At 41.4% G+C, this 21,015-nt stretch overlaps 1 protein-coding gene across 2 annotated transcripts in view; it reads left to right on the top strand.

Annotated features, from left to right (window-relative positions):
* The window catches only part of lamb2l (laminin, beta 2-like), a 58,973-nt gene that overhangs the window by 31,130 nt on the left and 6,828 nt on the right, over positions 1-21,015 (top strand). For both annotated transcript variants that reach the window (XM_035159436.2, XM_035159437.2), the window contains exons 4-26: positions 2,286-2,421; positions 2,809-2,882; positions 3,619-3,807; positions 4,035-4,098; positions 4,421-4,623; positions 5,910-6,030; positions 6,835-7,023; positions 7,573-7,752; positions 7,980-8,092; positions 8,502-8,581; positions 8,933-9,089; positions 11,625-11,765; positions 13,992-14,153; positions 14,294-14,415; positions 16,366-16,486; positions 17,080-17,272; positions 17,388-17,531; positions 17,855-18,086; positions 18,169-18,332; positions 18,511-18,735; positions 19,395-19,609; positions 19,729-19,825; positions 20,594-20,966. In XM_035159436.2, the coding sequence (XP_035015327.1) occupies positions 2,286-2,421; positions 2,809-2,882; positions 3,619-3,807; positions 4,035-4,098; positions 4,421-4,623; positions 5,910-6,030; positions 6,835-7,023; positions 7,573-7,752; positions 7,980-8,092; positions 8,502-8,581; positions 8,933-9,089; positions 11,625-11,765; positions 13,992-14,153; positions 14,294-14,415; positions 16,366-16,486; positions 17,080-17,272; positions 17,388-17,531; positions 17,855-18,086; positions 18,169-18,332; positions 18,511-18,735; positions 19,395-19,609; positions 19,729-19,825; positions 20,594-20,966 (3,695 nt within the window). The remainder of the gene's footprint in view (positions 1-2,285; positions 2,422-2,808; positions 2,883-3,618; positions 3,808-4,034; positions 4,099-4,420; positions 4,624-5,909; positions 6,031-6,834; positions 7,024-7,572; positions 7,753-7,979; positions 8,093-8,501; positions 8,582-8,932; positions 9,090-11,624; positions 11,766-13,991; positions 14,154-14,293; positions 14,416-16,365; positions 16,487-17,079; positions 17,273-17,387; positions 17,532-17,854; positions 18,087-18,168; positions 18,333-18,510; positions 18,736-19,394; positions 19,610-19,728; positions 19,826-20,593; positions 20,967-21,015) is intronic.

Genomic DNA, 21,015 nt, shown 5'->3' with positions numbered 1-21,015 from the left:
AAAAACAGGCAAGTACTGGCACAAGGTAACTCAGACTGGAAACAAGCTACAGAGTTGGCTGAGAGTCAACTACCACTTAATATAGCTGAACAATCTGGTGATTGTTGAGTAATTTTTGACCAACTTCAACTATTTTGTGTATTTCACCAGTGGCAAGATGTAAGGACACAATGTGATTTAGGAATGCATATTTAGACTTAACTATCCAATAGGATGCGAACACCTACATGTAACAATTGCTCATGTTACTCTGTTAGTGTTTGTATATTGTTTCACCTTCTGGTCTCCTTGATGCATCAAGTTGACATTAAAACCTTCTGCATAAGACATCAGCTGCTGCCTGAGTTCAACTTTCAACAGCTTCCAGAAAACTTCCACAACAGTGATGAGTGATTGTGCACAACTGTGCTGCTGCTCCAAGGTGCCAAGAAAGAGAGCACACCTACTCACACATTCACACACACTCTTATACAGAGACATTTTATTTGCCACGCTTGGAAGAATAGGCAAAATATTTTGTTTAAAAATGAGTTGTAATATAATAGTTCACTTTGTAATACAATGCAATGTTTAAACAGTGCAGTTGTGCCTCTTGGTGTCTTGTAAACCCATGGGGATTGTGCAATCTGTGGGCATGACACAAAATACAATTAACTGTATATGAACGAGAATGGCACTCAGTACAGTTTACAGTGTGGTGCACCTGAAAGTGTCTTGTCTGGTTTGTAGTTTTGCTCCCAGTGGTTTTGTAGCTGCACATTTTCTCTCCCGACAAAACCACAAACTCACCTTTTCTCTCTGTGGCGTTATATTTGAAGAGGCTCTTTTCCCTTCACTGCGTGTGTTCCAATATCCTACAGCCACAGTATTTAATAGTTGCATATTATATATGGTCACAGTAAAGCTGCTGTGATTACTCAGTGCTTAGATGTGTGTTTGGATGGATGGTGCACTGTGCAGAGTGAAATGCCCTGTTCGTCTCTGAGATGAGGGTGGACAGTTTCATGCTGGGTTTGGGGAGGGCAGGTAAAGAAGGCAAGCATGCATGTAAAAATACACACACACGATTAACACGTATAGATGTAAGTGGGCATGTGCGCACATGTGGTCACGCACAACCACGTACGTCCAGCACTTCCAGCACGCTTTACTGCATTTATTTTCAGGGTCTCTTAACAGCCATGTTGTTGTTAGCTGCTTAATCACCCCTGACAACAGCCTAATTAAGAAACACTGCCCCCGGAATCCAGTTTTTCTGTGCCAACCTACCCTCATTTCCCCGTGCAGCCCTCGTTCTCCCTCCCTGCTCCCCTCTCTGTGGCCCCCTCTCAAAAGCATCCCCCCCCTTTTAACATTTTCAGCATCTCTCTCGCTCTCTGTCGATCTCATTCTTTGTCCTTCACCCCTGCTGAAAGCCCTCTTCACTGCATACTCACGTATCTCACCTATTTCTTTCCTTTCACCAACCATCCTCTCTAACTATTTTCATTCACCCCATCATCCAAGCTCCTGCTCTTGGCCTTGGTCCCCACATTGTTGTATTGTTCCCATGCTCTTTGCCTTCACACTCATCTACGGATTTCACCATTCCACTCTTGCATATTAATTTCCTGGCTTACAAATCACTGTGGTGGACTTTGATCGTGTTTGAGATTATTGCTTGTTATCTGTGTGTCACCACCATCTCACCAACTACTAAATAACGAATGTGTTGCTAGTCATCATTATTGCCACAGAATGCAGTGTCCCGACCTCAAGCTGGTGTAATAGGCTCTCCGCACTTGGCAATGATCCGCGCTGCACCACTGGGCTCACAAGAATAGAGACCGGCCTGTTGTTCGCCATTTATCTTCACTCCTGCCTCCATCTCTCCCACTGTCTTTCTTATTCTCATAAACCTCTCCTCTCTTCCCCCCCTCTTTTATTCATTGCTTTCTTTTCTCTCCCTCCGACTGCTCTTCCTTTTTAATCTTTTGACCCAGTGGAGACCCAATCCAGTTCTTTCTGGCTTTTTTTCCAAAGTGCTACTGGCACACAGTGGCAATACAGCTTGACAGCTGAAAGGCCTAATCTTAACATCTCTATGACACTGTACAATACAAGACACAAGCTGACAGAATGGAATCAAGGAGGATCTTATTGATTGAGCAATTTCAATCTATTCTTATTGATTCATTCAGTATTATAGCAAGATGTTGTAATTGAAAGTAGCTCACTACCGATGGATATTGAATATTTCTGAGAATCTCTGAATTTTACTTTTTTCTTTTACTCTTCTTTAAAAGGAGTCAGACAAGTGTTTCGAGTGCAGCTCCCAACACCGCTACGACCCGTACCGCCACAGAAACAGCCACCGCATTGAAAACGTGATCAACCTCATGGACAACATTGGAAGCAACACCTGGTGGCAGTCTGTCAACGGTGTGTGTGTGTGTGTGTGTGTGTGTGTGTGTGTGTGTGTGTGTGTGTGTGTGTGTGTGTGTGTGTGTGTGTGTGTGTGTGTGTGTGTGTGTGTGTGTGTGTGTGTGTGTGTGTGTGTGTGTGTGTGTGTGTGTGTGTTTGAGGAACTTGTTCTTGTGATTGTAAGAGTTACCTCTTGATGGTAAGGATCCTATAAATTTAAGTCTTTATCAGTTTACTCAAGGAAAGCTGCTGAGATGCAGTGATATCATGAAAAATACTTCTATTATTATTTATACTGTAGCTCAATCTATATCTAAATCTAAAGTTTGAAGAGTTATCTCTATAATCAGTCAGTAAATGAATTGTACATTGTAAATTGTATTGAAAAAGTTATTTCCTCGACAGGACAGGAGAACGTGAACATCAGACTGAACCTTGAGGCCGAATTCCACTTCACACACCTTATCATGAAGTTTAAGGTGAGCGGTAATTTTTTGCATGTGTACGTGAGTGCCTGCATGCATGTGTGTGTTTTTGCAAATGTTGTCTAAAATCCTCCAGAATTTTGACTCGGAATAAAATTACAAATGTAGCCAATCCCTGCCAGTTTTGCACCATAGTTATGCACTATAAGCCGCGAGGTCGTAGGTTATAGTGCAAGATCCAGATTTAATGAAAGTAGTGAAAAAATGGTGGTTAGTTGGATTAAATGTGTATCATGATATAAATCATTGAGTGATGCACGTGTGTCTTTGTTATTAGTTTAGGAATTAAAAGTCTTAAATAAAATATTTGAACATGGTGTAGAAGCTTTATACAAAACATGTATTTTCTTCTACTTTCATTTGCTTCCACAATTTTATTGCACATTTTTAATAAACATGTTAAACATCGCATCATACGAAACTTGCAACTTCTCTACAATCTCTACAACTTCTTTGACTGTTTCTCAGTCAGTCCCAAAAGGCCTTTAAAATTCTGGAGGGACTGAATCCTGAATATGCTGAAGCATGGTAGGCTGTGTTGGTTATGTACACTCTGCACTTGGCATGAATCCGTAGTAAAGCAAACATGAAACAAAAGGTCCAGATAAATCAGCCTGCGAGCTGCTGTAATCTTTCTCTGATAGTCCATATGTTACTGATTGATGTGATTATTAATTAATTAATTAGTTGGTACTAAGTCCATATTATTTTCTCTTTGTCACCTCCTCAGACGTTCCGACCTGCAGCTATGATCATCGAGCGTTCAGCTGATTTCGGGCGTACATGGCGCCCCTACCGATACTTCGCCTCCAACTGTACCAGAACCTTCCCTGGCGTCTCTTCCAATGGCCTTCACCACATCAATGACATCATCTGCGAGGAACGCTACTCTGACATTGAGCCCTCCACTAATGGAGAGGTAAGGTGGAGGTGATGGTAGAGACGTGATGGATAAGGCTCTGTACCTTACAGTTTTCCTCCCATTTCTCTGGTTCTCAGCTCCTAACCCCACTGATTCTCACTGTATGCAGGAATCTGATAATGTTTAAGATACAGTATCTTATAGCAGTGTTGTAGTGCTCCCTGAATCTAATGGTTAATTTTTCTCTCAATTCCCCACCTGAAAATGTCTCTTCTTTATTCAAGGTTATTTATAAAGTGTTGGATCCTGCCATTCATGTGAGAGACCCATACAGTTTGGACATTCAAGGTCAGTGAGGACTTTCAAACTCAGAATATGGAAAATGTACAGTCATTAGCAGCTCAGCGTAGTGTATCTCTGACAGATTCCATAGCCTATGTGTCAGTCCTGTGATTGGGTTATGTCAGCTGGCTGATTGGCTCCAGCCCTTCCTGTGGAACTGTTAAAGGAGTACCCGCTTCTTATTCACTTCGGAATTCTTAATCAGCCTTTACATTTATAATGGTTTATAATGGTTTCTGTCTTAACAGTGTCTGAAGTTTGCAAATGCTTTCATGAAATTGAATAATACAACAATCCGATTTAACTGGTCTCTTTTTCTTCTCTACAGAACTTCTGCGAATCACCAACCTACGAATCAACTTTACCAAGCTAAACACTCTGGGAGACGACCTGCTGGATCGACGTTTTGACGTCCTGCAGAAATATTATTATGCCCTCTATGAGCTGGTGGTCAGAGGGAGCTGCTTCTGTTATGGTCACGCCTCAGAGTGCGCCCCAGTGCCAGGGGTTGACGCCCGGGAAAACGGCATGGTGAGTTACTAGACTGTGTCACAAGAGTGTTATTTTTACTAATATACTGTTGAGACATTTTTGACCATCCTCACACATTACTGTATATGCCACTATATATTATGTATATAATGTATATTACATATTATATCTGTACAGGAGAATAGTGCCTGTTTAAATTCTAGAGATACTCCCTTCTCTACCAAAGGTCAGGTTATAGATAAAGGACCAACCAACAGTACATATAGTGTCTACGCTGAGGGACTTTCATATCTAACTCAGATGCTCCAGACAGAGAGGCACCAACTTCAACTCTCACCAACTTCAACTCTTTTGTGTATTTCACCAGTGGCAAGATGTAAGGACAAAATGTGATTTATGAATGCATATTTAGACTTAACTATCCAATAGGATGCGAACACCTACATGTAACATAGAGAGTGACAGCAATTCTAGCCTTTCATGGATGTGCTGTTAGAATGGGTGATACAAGTAGAGGAAGCTATATGGGGAAGCTGTGCTGCTGCCTGAGTTCTCCTTTCACCAGCTTCCAGAAAACTTCCATAGTGAGAGAGAGAGAGTACGGCTTCTTACTGTATAGTTCTGGTATTTATTTAAGTATGTAGGACGAATTCTAACAAGGAAATACAGTATTCATACCAGAAACCTAAAAGGCTGTAGTTGTAATAAAAGTTAACGTAAAAAACAGGTGATGGGCAGTAGGCTCTCTTTATCTCCGTCTGTCTCTCTCTTTCTCTCACACACACACACTCTCACAAACACACACACGCACACACACACACACGCATACACACACACACACACACACACACACACACACACACACACACTGAAACTTACGAGTGTAAGACAGGAACGCAAGTGGTGTTGCCGTCATCAGCATCATAAAGAACTCGCCCAGAAGCTGTCATCTGATGACTTCAATTAAGACCAGGAAATGCAGACGTGTGCCTCTGTAGAGCTTCCTGCACCTGCTGAAAATGCCTGTTCTGTAGTGCAATGTATACTGTCTTTTGCAGAGTTTGTAAAGTTTCATAACTTTTCTTCTGTTTTGTGATTTTTTGTTTCCGTACTTAATTTATGTGAAGTCAAGTCCAAGTGTTCTTAAGTGTTCTTCTCTTTACTGTTCCAAATGTTGGTGATTTAGTAAAACCAATAAATTTCCCACTGCTTTTTCTTAAGCACTCACTACACCCCCCTCAGGAAAAAAAATGTTGTGAACCGAACCATGGATTTGCCTACCTCAACATTTTCACTTATCATTTTGCTGCATTCTGATTGGACAGATCCACGGCCGCTGTGTATGCAAGCATAATTCAGAGGGCCTGAACTGTGAGCGCTGCAAAGACTTCCATCATGACCTGCCCTGGAGACCAGCGGAGGCAGAGAACCCTCACACATGCAGAGGTGGAGCACACACACACACATACAACAAAACTATAGTTACTACTTACTTAACCCCTTACAGTGATAGTTCTCCGAAAAATGAAAATACTTAACTTTAACCTAAACCTTTAAAGGTGTCTTCACCTTCAAATTTCATGATTTATGTTATGGGGACTTTTTAAAAGTTTTTTTTTTATACATAATGTGACTGTGTAAACAGTTTACGTCCCCACAACATAGGTAATATGCACACACACACACACACGTAAAACATGATGTAGATGAGGATTTATTTTTATTCATTTTTATACTACTGCCTGTTACTGGCTTTTTCAACTGTTACTCTAAGATACACACACACACATATATACACACTCACAGAAAGCCAGCTGCCAGCACAGGTAGTACAGACTACTGTTGGAAAATACAGAAGCGGGGAGTTCCTGTTCATTTAAATTATTCTTGCTGTCAACAAAAAAAACATATGTTACATCTGCAGTTAGCAGTTTTTTGATTACACACCTTCTTGTATTGTAATTGTACATGTACTCTCAATGTATCCTGTTGTGCTCCGGAAAGCTGAATTGATAAACATTCAGATACTGATAACATGCTTTTGTACTGTAAGTCTCTGTCTCCTGTAGAAGCAACTCCTCCCTGAGAGGCTGTATTGAACTGTCTCCTCGGCTCATGGAAGTCTACTGTTTTAAAAGATGATGAGACGAGTTGATGGCCGTTAATGAAGCTCTTGAACTCTTAAAAACTTGTAGTTCCTTCTTACAGTCACAGTAATCTTGTCATCTTTTTCCTTGCTTGTTTCCTCAGAGTGTAACTGTAACGGCCACTCGAACCAGTGCCACTTTGACATGGCGGTGTATTTGGCCACGGCTAACTATAGCGGAGGAGTGTGCGATGACTGTCAGCACAACACCATGGGACGCAACTGTGAGATGTGCAAGCCGTTCTACTCCCAAGACCAAATCAGGGATATCAGGGATCCACGGGTTTGTGTTGGTGAGTCATTTAACAAAATTCTGCAGAACTGTGCACTTTAGAAGCAGTAAATGGCTTCTAAAATAAACCCAGTATTGATCATTAGTATTTGATTTTCCCAAACAGAAATCTAGCAGAGGTTTGAGAAACCTTCATATTTTTCAGAGAAAATCTTCTTGTCTAAAGTTATTGTTATTAATTTGTGTCATTGACACATTTCACTTGATTTCAAGTCAGTAAACATCTAGATCATCTTGAGACAGCTTTCAAAACAAATGTAACTTATCGAAAGACATTTTCATTTGCTATAAATGTCAGTTTAAAATGAATGAGAGTAAATGTGGTTACATTTTAAATCTATTATAATAATGTTGATACACATGAACATTTCCTTCATTTTTTGAAGATGTAGACAATCATTGAAAGTACAAAAAGTGCAGGCCTGCTGTGTTTTGTGACACAAGTGTATTCTCACCATATGAAGTATCCTATGTGGCAGCCATTTTATAGTTAGTGCTGTTTGCTGATGTTTTTGTCGCTCATTATTTCTCCCCTTTACTTGACCTCTAGCCTGTGACTGTGACCCTGTGGGCTCACTGGAGGGGGGTGTGTGTGACAGTCACACCGACCCAGACATGGGGATGATCTCAGGACAGTGCCGCTGCAAAGCCAATGTGAAAGGCACGCGCTGCGACGACTGCAAAGAGGGTTACTATGGACTCAGCCAGAACGACCCTCTGGGCTGCCAGCGTATGTATATGTGTGTGTGTGTCTGCCACTGAAACCACACACATTTATGCATTTTCTTACTCTATGTGTGTGTGTGTGTGTGTGTGTGTGTGTGTGTGTGTGTGTGTGTGTGTGTGTGTGTGTGTGTGTGTGTGTGTGTGTGTGTGTGTGTGTGTGTGTGTGTGTGTGTGTGTGTGTGTGTGTGTGTGTGTGTGTGTGTGTGTACATGCGTTTGTTTCTCCCATCAGCTTGCAACTGTGACCCTCGTGGTATCATTATGATGGGAGCTCCTTGTGATCAGATCAGTGGGGACTGCTCCTGCAAAAGATATGTCACAGGACGCTACTGCAACCAGTGTCTGGTGAGTAACAGCTGCTCTCCCTTCAATCTGCGGCTAATTGTAGATTTTATAACATAAGATTCTGCACAAGGCCATCGATTAGTATTTCGAGTTAGTTGTATAGTATTTTCAAGGAAGAAGACCAGGGAACGTCAAACTGTTTTTAAATGTTGCACATGCAGTTGCATTTTGTGTATTTTAATAATGAAATTATTATTATAATTAATATTGTTTTCCTCACTTTATGAGCTGTTGCATCTGCCACTTTTTCAGACCTGTGTAATTTTGTCACACTTTAAAGAAGATACTCAGTTTTAGAGTGGACCGGAAGTAGTGATAAAGAAATATACAGTTTTACTCTACAAGGTCAACTGAGCTTCAGACATGTCACTGTACATCCTGGTGTTGAGGCTTCTTTCCCTCCCTGCAGCCTGAATACTGGGGGCTCAGTAACGACTTGGCCGGCTGCAGACCCTGTGATTGTGACTTTGGTGGAGCCTTCAACAACAGGTACGGACAGAAACAGTTCTTTATCATTATTCGAATTCATCTCCCGATGCACCTGAACACATCATCAGTGATGTAAGCTGGGGTCATTGGGTGTTTTGGGTCTTTTAACATCAGACTCCTTCATACCAGGCGACCGAGCCGTGGTTGGTCAGGACACAGCTCATTATATATGCTTTTTGATATGTCTTATAGATTGTATGAAAATGATGGAATAATTTACTTTGATTAACTTTGAAGTGAGGGTATGAATCATTCAATCTGCTCCTGAGTGAAGACCGCAAAGAAAGGGAGAAAAGAACAAAATGTTCAAACATTTATATACTTTTAATTCACCGTTTTCTCTTACTTAAGGTGCATGATGGAAAATGGCCAGTGTGACTGCAGGAGACATCTGATTGGTCGACAGTGCTCAGAAGTGCAGCCTGGATATTTCTGTGCTCCGCTGGACTACTACAAATACGAGGCTGAAGACGCCACCGGACACTCCCCCAGTGACCCTGCGCTGCCGGTGAGCACAGCAGTACAGTTCAGTGTCGATCAGAACAGTTCACATTGCAGTCATTGACAACAGAGCTTGGAGTATCGTGCCAGGGTTCAAGAATTTATGAATCCCAGTAAGAAGGAAACAGGTCACAGACCACATAGCTTCATATCGTAGACACATGCCTCAACACCATTCACAGTAGATATAATCTTCCTCTGTCTGTTTTGTATCTCAGACAGACTGTACAGGCTGTTCCAACAATTTATCTGATGACATTGGATAATGTGATGCTATGACTTTTTCAGGAGGATTTTCATCATTCTGACTCCACCAAGGTTGTGGGCAGATTTGGAGGAATGTGCTTGTGTAGGTGCTGAATTAAAAAGCAGAGGTGATGAATCTTAGAGTTATGTCATCATCATCCCTGAAAATGCTTTTTCTGGGTTTAGCCACTGGGTCGGCTTCTGTGTGTGGGTTGGGGGTCAGGGTGGGGTGTGTATGTTTGTTTAGGACATTCGTGCATCAAGAAAATATGCTTTTTCACATAATGTTGGACCAATATCATTATATCTATACAAACACATGCTGGCCTATTGTTTTTCACAATGAACGTAGGCATTGTCAAGAAGAAAAGCAAAACTAGATGATGATGCTAAGATGCTGAATTGATTTCCTCTGTGGCAGCAGAACATATTACAACATTTTTCCAAACCAAGGCAGGTTGAGCTGGACCAACCTCACACTTGAAATGCTGATCAAAGACTCACTAGAATAACTCAAGATACAAAATAGCATAGCAACATAAAAAAACCTGCAAATAACCCATTCAGCATGTTGCACCATGTGGATAATGTAGCACTTCACAAGGCCGTAGTCCCGCTGCCACTCTCTTCATTTAATATCTGTTGTAATGAATAAAATCATGTTTGTCGAGTACGGACAAGACAACTCCCACTTTTTAAAACCTAACTTTTAAAAAACATATTTTGTCTCTCCAGTGTGGTGGAGAACTCTGTGCATAGTTTTGTCCATAGTTTACCTGGACTATATTTCAATAACCCATACTCAAATTCTATTATGTCTGTCTATCCATATCTGTCAAACATAAGCAAGTGACCCATTCAGATTAGCTTGATTAATTTATTTCTATTCAGATGTAACATAATGTCATATTTATTCATGATTCACATCTTTATAATAATATTATCTTATATAATGTTGTTCAAATGAAAACATTTTACCAGTTTGAATAGTGACTCGCCCGTTCACAATGATCAGCCGAATCCTCACCACAAGACCCGTACATATTGGATTTGTCTGGATTTGATTCAGTCCAAGTTCATTAGAGAAGTTAGATTTATGCCTGCTTATTTTGGATCATACTAGTGCAGTGTAGTTGTAAACCTGCCTGTTTGGAATGGGCTGTTCGTTTGGCCTGTGGTACTGCTGGTTGCAGCTTTCTTTCAGAAACTGTGAAAGTTACCTGCAGTTGTTGAGCGACAGCAAGTAAAGACCAACTGCAGAACCCTGAAAACATCGCTGCAGCACAAAGAGCTGTTCACCTGTTTGTTTAAAGTTTGGTAAAGCTCAACTCTTTACGCAGAGTCCCAAACCGGGGAATCACTTTTCATTGTCGTAGTGGTGAACACACCTATTGTTGTAAACTCGCTGTTGAATGTCACCTATGCTGAAAAGTACGAGCCACCGCTGCTACAGAGCACTGGTCGTATATCGTCCAAGTTTATTATTATTGAACATATCACATGTACAAATCGCACACTTTCACCTTTAACTCACGGTGACCATGATCCACCATGATCCAACACAGAGCCCAACACTATGACAAGCCTGTTCCTGCTGTCACTGACTAATCTTACCTGCATTTCGACACACCATCCTTGTTTCTATCCTCTGCCATCACTGCTCTCTCACATTCCTTCCTCTTTCTGTCAGTCTTTATCACTACCTTTCACCCGCCTCCATCCTCACTCATAATAGACCTCCCCAACTCTGGCCCCTCCACTTCCCCCATCCAGCCCTCCGGGCAAGCTCAGGCAGCCCTTGGCCTTGCAGCATCACTGCCACAGGAATGTTGACAGAAAGACAAGTATTGACTTCAGAATGTTTAGAGAAAACAGTGACACGAGACCCTAAGAAACAGGAGATGTGTCTTTGACATTTTGACGTCTTTGGCTCTTCAGGGGGTGAACTTGAGACTGGATGGAAATTGAGTGTATGTGCCGAAGAACATAAGAAGAGTTTCAGAGTCAAAGTCCTGCATTTCTTTCCAGACTTCAAACTATACAGCTAAAAACCCAATAAAAAAAAAACACCTGATAGAAGACCAGATGCCATACTGTCTCAATTAATTATTGCTGCTTTGCACACACAAGACACACACAGAAAAACACACTCACATTTTTGTTCCTCTTCAACACTCTGGTAATTTCAGCACAGCATGAGTCTCTGCTCTATGTTGTCATTTTCACTTGTGAATGAGAAAGCAGTAAAGGATTAACCATGTCCTCTCCTCTCCTCTCCTCTCCTCCTTCCTTTCAGGGCAAAGTTCGTCCTCAGGCAGAGACCGACTGCGTTCAGCACCTCAGCAACCAACTGAGGCGTCACCGCCGCCACCGCCGCATCACCAACTCGCAGCAGCATCGGGCGGCGCTGAGACGGATCCGCCAGCTTCAACAGACAGTGTGATATTTACTTTGATTGATACATTGGTTTTATTTATGGTTGATGAGACACAGAACATGTCCAAGTTAGAACACTTGTTTCCAAAAACAGTCCTGAAGGTTGTAGATGATAGGTGGATATAAATAATGAAGTCTGGTGGTTCTCAGCCTTTTTGGCTTTGGATCCCTGCCCCTTCATCACAGGTTGAAATGAGCTTAATTGGCTCATGGGTTGAATGTCTCTTTATTACTGAAGTTTGTACCTGAGTTGCTTTCAGACATGAACTGAACTCCAGAGGTGTGTGAATGCAAATGTCAGAGTGAGAGCCTCCCGCAGTTCCTGCAGACTTTCTCCGCCGCCCTAGTATAAACTCTGCAGAAAGTCCACAGAAGTTGATATGAGAACACAGCTGGAGATCTGCCACTGTGCGTTGTGCTGTAAAAAAGATACTGTGATTTGAGCAGTGTAATTAATACAATACATCCTGCCTCTGCCTGCTTCCCCACTGCTCACCTGAGACCTGTGTATTAGTTGGTGTTGTGAATGAGTCTGTGCAGAGAACCCCCCCGCTCTGTGGTGCATGTGTGAAATGAAACCTCAGGAGAAAAAACATGTCTGAAAATTTCTAATTTGAACAACATTCAGGCATGTAGAGGTGAAAGTATCCAGTACGTTTCCCTATAAGGTTCCTTTTAGAAACCTTTGTTTTTAATGGTATAAGGCATTGAATTATACATAGCAGTAACAACAGCCTAAATACAATACTTTCATAGAGAGCAACATTTCTAAGGCTGACATTGTCACGGTTTTGTGGTCATGTGCTGTTTGCACCTCTCTGCAGTTTGAGGTTACTTTCCCTAATTAAATTCTTGCTTGTCAAGTTAATTATGTCAGCACAATCTAGTCAAGCTTGAAGCTGAATATGTAGTGTATATTGAGTGTAGTGTTGGAGTCAGGACCACCAACACTGACACTGACAATATAAAGTCTGAGACCCATGATGTTCAATCCCAGCGTAGATCTTGGAGATCAATGTTCGTGTGTCATAAAGTGTGTATCAAAATACCGAAGCCATTTTCTCTGCCGGATTTTAAAAAGGAATGGTCAAAATTATTTGCACTACTTTGATAAATGGTTTTAATATCTACTAGTGGTGACAACACAGAAGAAAGAAAGTGAAATCAGCAAAATGTACTAAAGTATCAAGGTACAAATACTGTGAATTATACAGTAAAACATATGACATTCTTAAATTGTAAATACTGAGCATTTTAATGTTGTATCTACTCATGGCAAAACTGGTTTTAATTACTTTATATATAGTTAACTAGTTAATTTCCCTTATTTCCAAGTTACAGCCTCAGAGTCCAAAAGAAAATTATTTTTCAAAAAGGTGAATTCATTTTGTTGTTGTTTTTCTCTAACCTTTGCTTTTTCATGAAATATAGAAAAGCTTCAGTCGGTTATTGAAATGAAATATTTAAGTGAAGAACTAACAACTAACAGACTTGCATTTGACAGGATACCCCATTTATTTTTAAGGTCTCAATCTGAATAGTTATAAAATAAAGATATTATTTGTTATCTTAACTAAATATTTGTCTACCAATAGTTACATGACAAAATTAGCCTCTGGAATGTAGTGGAGTAGAAGTAGAAAGCAACATTAAATTAAAATACTCCAGTAGAGTACTTGAAAATTGTTAGTATGAACACTGTCATTGAGTAATAGAATGTTGTTAATTAGTTTCCACAGAGACATAGTCAAGAATGAGTCATGCATTGTCCAAACAAGCTAGAGAAAAAAATGGGTGTGCTGATATGTTACTCAAAAGTAATGATCATCGCTCAGGTTCACAAATAGCTTCACATCTCTATGGAGATATCGTAGCTGTTGTGATGCATTTATATATATAGCAGTGCTGCGATCACTAATTTATCACCAATCATTTTGGGTTGTTTGTGGTAAATCTCACACAAATTTTGAATTAATCTTCATATGTAACATTTTAAAACCAGGATAGACACTATACGAAACAATGTCACCTTGTCAAGTTTAGTTCCTACAATTTTAAAACATTCAAACTGTCGATTGTACGTGTAACTGAGCAGACTCTTCATAAAAGCTGCTTTATAGACTTCCATGAACCTATAATAAAGAGAGTCAGTGATGTGAACAGATTGGAAAGTAGAAAGGGTAATTGTTAGAAAAAAACATTTGTTAATTCATTCTGTCTCTCTCAGCCGGATGTGAGGACCGTTCACAGAGAGCACTCTCCGAGCCACATGGTGACGTGGACAGGACCTGGGTTCGCCCGCGTCAAAGATGGTGCTGGCCTGGTCTTCACTATCGACAACATCCCCTACGCCATGGAGTACGACATCATGATCCGCTACGAACCCGAGGTCTGTGAGTGTGGGGAGCATGACCTACATGACTTTCTCCTGTAGACTCATGTTGCTAATTAATGAAGGACTTCTGAACTAAGCGTGTGTTTCTCTCTCTCTCTCTCTGTGTGTGTGTGTGTGTGTGTGTGTTTGTGTAGTCGACAGAGGACTGGGAGGCCGTTGTCAGTATTACTTCAGTTCTGCTACCCTCCAGTCTCCGGTGTGGAAACCTTCTCCCAACTGAACAGCTCTACACTGTAACACTGCCACACCGCAATAGGTACCAAAACTTTTGTGTGTGTCTGTGTGCGTGTGTGTGTGTGTGTGTGTGTGTGTGTGTGTGTGTGTGTGTTAGTGTATAAGTCTAAGACCATTTTTGCCTGTATATTTATTCAAGTCGCTGAAGGGCTGAAGGATTTGTCCAAGCATTCACAGGTGTTGATCTGGGTTGTGTTGTTTTACAGCTCAGGAAAAAATTGCATCATTACATTGTTGTCACTTAGACTTGCCCTGGCTTGTGTGCAACTGTGTGAGTCGGGCTTTTTGTATTCCACTGTACCCTGCTGTAGTTTTTTCCTATTGGTTTTCCATTGGGAGGGCAAACATACCAGGAAGCCTGTGTAATAGTCAGCCACAGCTTTATGAAAAGAAAGCAGCAGCTTTGTTTACATAGTGAAAAAAATCACATGACCTTTTAGAGACAAGCAGATAAAAGTAAATTCTGGCACAAACGTTTCTATATCCAACCCCAACACCTGGCCCAGGTTCACAGAGTTTGTCTTGACTCTTGTAGTTGTTTAAATTCATTATCAGATCAAAGATAGTTGAGACAAATGTAAATCATCAGTGTAACCCATTATCATAGACTATATATAAAAATGAAGCCAATGCAGAAGTGACTGAAACCTGTATTCTCTTGAATGAACAGCAGAGGGAGACTCCAGCGATTGCAAAATGAAGTCAGTTGCTATAGAAATAGTATTTTCTGAGGTCAAACTACACCTAGCAAAGAGACTTGATAACTGTCAGTACAATAATGATACTCAGATTTAAAAAATAATATTTCAAATCACAGTGTTGTTATGATGCTGCTTTGTAGTGTGAAGGCTTGTTAAGGAAGATATGTTATCTGCTTGAGCAAGAAGATCACTAAAAGCCTCAAATTAAACGATTGCAGATTACATATTGAGCTTATGATATAAAAAGCTTATTACACAGATGCAGAATCAACACATTAGACCGATTTTTGCAGATCAGACGAAATTAAACATTATTCATCTCTGTGGTGAGATCTAAGCAGCAGAGAACAGGATATAGGATGAAGAAGAGGGAAAGCCGAAACACGAAGACTGTTTAATTTCAACCCGATGAAAAGCTTTTCACAGTCTGAACTGATCTGGAACTAAGTGGTCAGACCAGGCCCGGATCCGCCTGTCTCAGTGGACCGTATAGCTCGGCTTCCGCTCTCTTCTGTGGTGGGCACGTCAGCCAAAACCAATTAGCAACGAGAGGCCAAAATACAGACAACAGGGGTGGAAGCCCGATGCAGAGTCTCCCCCTGGTGAACAGTGACTACTCCATAAACACTGTAGTCAGACATGGAAGTGATGAACATCCTGCCACTAACATATCATGCTCATCAGTTTCATTTAAAAACTGCAAGTGCTATTTCTGATGATTTGATTTCAGTGTTAAACTTTAGATTAAAAAAAAGGAATTCTTTCATATTGTATTTGCATAGTCATTGAACTCATTTAAATAATATCCAAACATATGTTAGATTAAAAAGCTAAATTGTAAAAAAAGATCTAATAAAAAGACTAAAACACTTAGGTTACACTCACAATCAGCCTCATTTCTCTTAGGTATAAGTGCAAAAGTGCATATGTACAAGGGATATTAACACTTAATGGTTAGCTAGGGCATGGGGCTGCATGCCTACAATCCCCCAAAAACTATAAATAAATATATGTAAACATTTTTATATGTAAATATAAATAAACTGAAATGGGGCTCCTTCAATATGCAGTAGCCACGGCTTGTTGTTAGACATTCAATACACAAAAAACACTTATCTGGACCTTGTTACAAACCCTGTGGCTTTGTAACGTCACAGGCTACATGAATGTCCCCTTTTTCCACAGGGAGTGATAATGATTGAGGTGTCATTGGCCGTGGAAACAGAAAGAGAAGAGTCATACAAACGTTGTCTTTTTGTGTATTTTAACAGGTATATCCAGATGCCCAGGCCATTCTGCTTCGAGCCCAGCAACCGTTACGTGGTGGCAATTAGGTTCCAGCGCCACGGTGTCTCACACAGACATCTTACAGCCTTCATTCTTATTGACTCGGTGAGCTAAGAATTTCAGCCCACTGCCCTCATTATCCACCTCTCACTCTCCTTGAAAGGCTGCATTGGTCTCGGGAGCTAATTTCACCGGCCAACATGCACGCTGCAGTAGCCTTCACAAAATTAGATTCCCCCATAGTGATTATAAAAACCGCAAAACCCCAGTAAAGACACCAAAGCCATTACATGAACTTTAAACAGGAAACAGATTTCAGCAGTGTAGTATTTACAATATCTGTCCACTTGTGTAATCACTGTTTTTTCTTAATATGAATATAAAACACATTTCAAGAATGAACCATTCAAATTTAGGGAGACCCACACAAATACGTTTTATTTTATGATGCTTTTATATCCATACCTGTTTCAGGAGCATTTAGTTCTTTAATATTTGATAGATACTACCACACAAATCTGGCTTTTAGCGTTTATCTTCTTTTTGTGAGACCTCCTCTCAAAAGAACTGTTTAATTCTTAATTTTTCTTTCTGCATGAGTTCATTACTATAGCTTATCAACTTTATCAGCTTTATTGCATTGACTATAATTACTTCTTTAATTTTCTTTGATTCTTTGTTTTTTTTTATCTACATAGCTGGTTCTGATTCCCAAATACACTGAGCTTCCTGGTTTCCAAGGTAATGAGCCAGAGGCCGAGCAGCGGCGGGAGGAGATGATTCGCTACATGTGTCTGGATTCCTTCATGATCACACCGATGCCTGCCCTGGCTGAGATGTGCTCCAAACTCATCTGTAGTATTTCCTCCATCATTCATGACGGCGCTCTGTGTAAGTACAGACGTACATAACTCACATTTAGTGGAAGCAAGTTCAAATCCATTGACAGCTCAAGTCTCAAGTTTACGCGGCTTTTTTAATATTTTTCTGTCTCTCTTGTATCCAGCCTGTCAGTGTGACCCACAGGGTTCCCTCAGTGGGGAGTGCGGCAGAGTGGGAGGTCAGTGTCAATGTAAACCCAACGTCATGGGTCAACACTGTGACCAGTGTGCCCCAGGAACCTACGGCTTTGGAGTGAATGGCTGCACTGGTGAGTCTGCTGTATGATCAGCTAACTCTGTCACATGGTGTAGCACTTAATTACAGATCAGAGCATAATAAGTAACATTTGTTTTATCAGGTAGTCTAAACTTTTGCAAGAGAGACCGGATTAGAATAGATGAAAACTAAATACTAATCCAATCAAGTTCAATTACACCATGTAATTTCAAAAACATTATATCACATTAGTCATATAAATAATTCACATACATAATTCAGTTTATTTTTGTTCAAAATTCCAATAAGAAGCACAAATAGTGAATATCAACAGGGAAACAGTGAATAACCCTTCAAATACCTCCCCCTGTCCAGCCTGCGACTGCCACTCTGAGGGTTCATTGAGCCACCAGTGTGACCCAGTTACAGGCCAGTGCCAGTGTAGGCAGGGAGCCACTGGACGGATGTGCTCTGACTGCCAACCAGGCCAGTGGGGCTTCCCCAGCTGCATCCCCTGTCAGTGCAACGGCCACGCAGACCTCTGTGACCCCAGCACCGGGGAGTGTCGAGACTGCAGGGACTACACGGTTGGACAGCTCTGTGAACGGTAAGGTTATAACACTCAGATCAGATGTCAGACTCTGTTCCTTTCCCCCTGGTGGTAAAATACCTTTCCGTTTTTGCCCTAGTTGTGTGGATGGCTTCTTTGGGAACCCAGTGCTTGGCTCAGGGGAACACTGTCGGCCCTGCCCCTGCCCTGGAAACCCCGGCTCAGATCACTTTAACGGACACTCCTGTCAAGCTGACCACAGCACTAACCAGATCATCTGCAACTGCAAGCAAGGCTACACTGGTAAACTATGACACTGTGGTGTCTTTGGTTGATCACTTTTTACCAGGCCTGGCAAAATCACTGTGGCTGATTCTGCAGTGAACTATTCAGAGTTTAACACTCTGCTAATGTTTTACATCGGTGCGAAGCAGTTTTGAACCCAACTGACATGTGCCATATTCTCTGTTTACTTACCAAGGATCCCGTTGTGACCAGTGTGCCCCTGGTTACTATGGTAATCCAGACCAGCCTGGGGGGCAGTGCCTACCATGCGAGTGTAGCGGCAACATCGACACCCAGGACTTTGAGTCATGTGACCCCAGGACCGGCCAATGCCTTAAGTGCCTGTACAACACCGACGGCCCCTCCTGTGCACACTGTCAACATGGTTACTATGGAAACGCTCTGACCCAAGACTGCAGACGTGAGTAATGATTGCACATTTTTCTTTGCAAAGTTATTTTCGATGGCATTGAAGCTAAATCTATGTCTGTGTTTTGTTAGATTCCAGCTGCATGCCTAAAAATTTGTGGGTGATAAACGACCAACCTCTCTCTGAATTTTAACTTTATAGAGAAAATGAAGAAGTACATGTATTCAGGGTGGAACTCTTATTAAACATGTGGAATTTGGTCAAGATCTGAGTTTGTGGAGTTACAGTACTTTATGACAAAGGATCGAAATTCAACAGAGCACCAATGATGAAAACTCACAATATTCACAATGAAGGTCAGCGAGGTCTTATCGCTTTTCTGACCTAATTGGAAGTGATATGTTCAACCTGCTCGGAGTATATCCAAGAATAAAATGATATTATCTACTTCACAATATTCAGGCTCAGGCACTTTGCCACCTAGTGGCACTGTTCAGGCCGAGATATGACCATGTACAGGCCTGTTGTAAAGTACATCTTGTTTAATCTAAAAACAACACAGAAATTCAACAGACCTGCCGTTCAACGGAAACTAAGAATGTTCAATTTAACAGTAGACTGTTATTATTTAATTTGATCAAATTACAGTGTGGAAATTCGACTTTGTGTCATCTCTCTGTGTGTCCATTAAATATATGTTTTCTTGTCAGGTTGTACCTGTGTGACTGCTGGCACTATACAGTCTGCTTGCAGTGATGGACAGTGTCACTGTGACCGGCAAACAGGAGCCTGTCCTTGCAGGGAGAACGTGGCTGGAAACAACTGTGACCAGTGCGCTCCGAACCATTGGAACTACGGTCAGGACCGAGGCTGTGAGCCCTGTCACTGTGACTCACAACACGCTCTGGGTGCTCACTGCAACATGGTGAGGAAGTCTACAATGAAAATGATCAATTGTTCATATTTGTATTTATTTTGTATCCATATCTGACTGCCTATCATTTTTGATGATGCTCTCTCTCTTTCTCTCTCTGTCTCCTACAGTTCACAGGCCAGTGCCACTGTCGTCCAGGCTTTGGAGGCAAACAGTGCACTGAGTGTGAGCAGTTCCACTGGGGCGACCCTCAGGTACAGTGTCAAGGTAACTCACCCTGTAACAAATACCATAGAGCGTAAAGCACTTGTGAACAGGAATGCTCATCATATTTTAAGCTGGTTATAACAGTGATATTTAGTGACACTACAACAACAGTCCATCAGTGTATACAAAATGTACTTGCCATTCCTTTCAGTTCAAGGGCAATTCTGGTATCTTTCATCCTAGGCCTCTGATTAGGATGTGACATGTCTAATGCCGACAGACTCCGACCAAAGACCCAGAATAACAATTTGAGGCTTTTATTGCTGAACAAAAAACTTTTAGAGGAGATTTCGTGGACTGTCGCAGTTGCCCCATAAGATTACATTGTAGCCACTGCTGCCATGTTGTAGACCAATTCCAAAGTTTTTATTGTAAGTACAATAATAGTAATAATAATAAAAATACATTTTAGTATGTTAAAACACAGTGAAAGCAAATGCATTCAAGTGATCGTTGTGCACAAGAATGAAAAGATTTGTTAACAAGGTTTGATAATGTATTACATCAACAAAAGAGATTTAGACTACTCTGTAGTGTTAGGTCCTGATTTCCCACTTATATTAATCTAATGCAAGTTAAACAGTGATGATGACTAAGATTCAAAGCCAAAGAATCCCACACAATGTCCATCACTTGAACTCACCTTGTTAACAGACATTTTCAGACTTCAAAAAACACCGAACCAGTCAGAAGATACCAGCAACATCTCCGATATGAATACAAATTAAATGTCTTTCTTCGCTTCCTTTCCTGGTTCCTTCCATTCAGAGTGTAACTGTCATCCGCTGGGCTCAGAGATGGCCCAGTGTGACAGAACGACGGGAGTATGCGAGTGCCGGGAGGGAGCAGCGGGGAAGCAGTGCGATGAGTGCGCTCGAGGCTTCACGGACGCTTTCCCAAAATGTGTCCGGTGTCACCCGTGCTTTCAGCTGTGGGATGATGCTGTGTGCCAGAACAAAAGGGACTTGGATCACATCCAGTACACCGTGCAGAAGATCCTGGAGAGCGGGGTCACGCCAGGAGTAGATGACACGCGCATCAAAGAACTGGAAATGAAGCTGAAGCAGGTGCAGGATCTGATCAGTGGGGACGACAACGACAGGATCCACCAGCTGATTGGACAGAGCATTGATGACCTCAGGTGAGGATGTCAACGAATATGTCTTCTTTCACTTCTTAACAAACAATGT

The sequence above is a fragment of the Hippoglossus stenolepis genome, chromosome 6 (assembly GCF_022539355.2).
Source record: "Hippoglossus stenolepis isolate QCI-W04-F060 chromosome 6, HSTE1.2, whole genome shotgun sequence".
In the NCBI taxonomy this organism is placed as follows: Eukaryota; Metazoa; Chordata; class Actinopteri; order Pleuronectiformes; family Pleuronectidae; genus Hippoglossus; species Hippoglossus stenolepis.
Note: the sequence above shows the minus strand (reverse complement) of the source record. Positions and strands in the feature narration are given on the sequence as shown.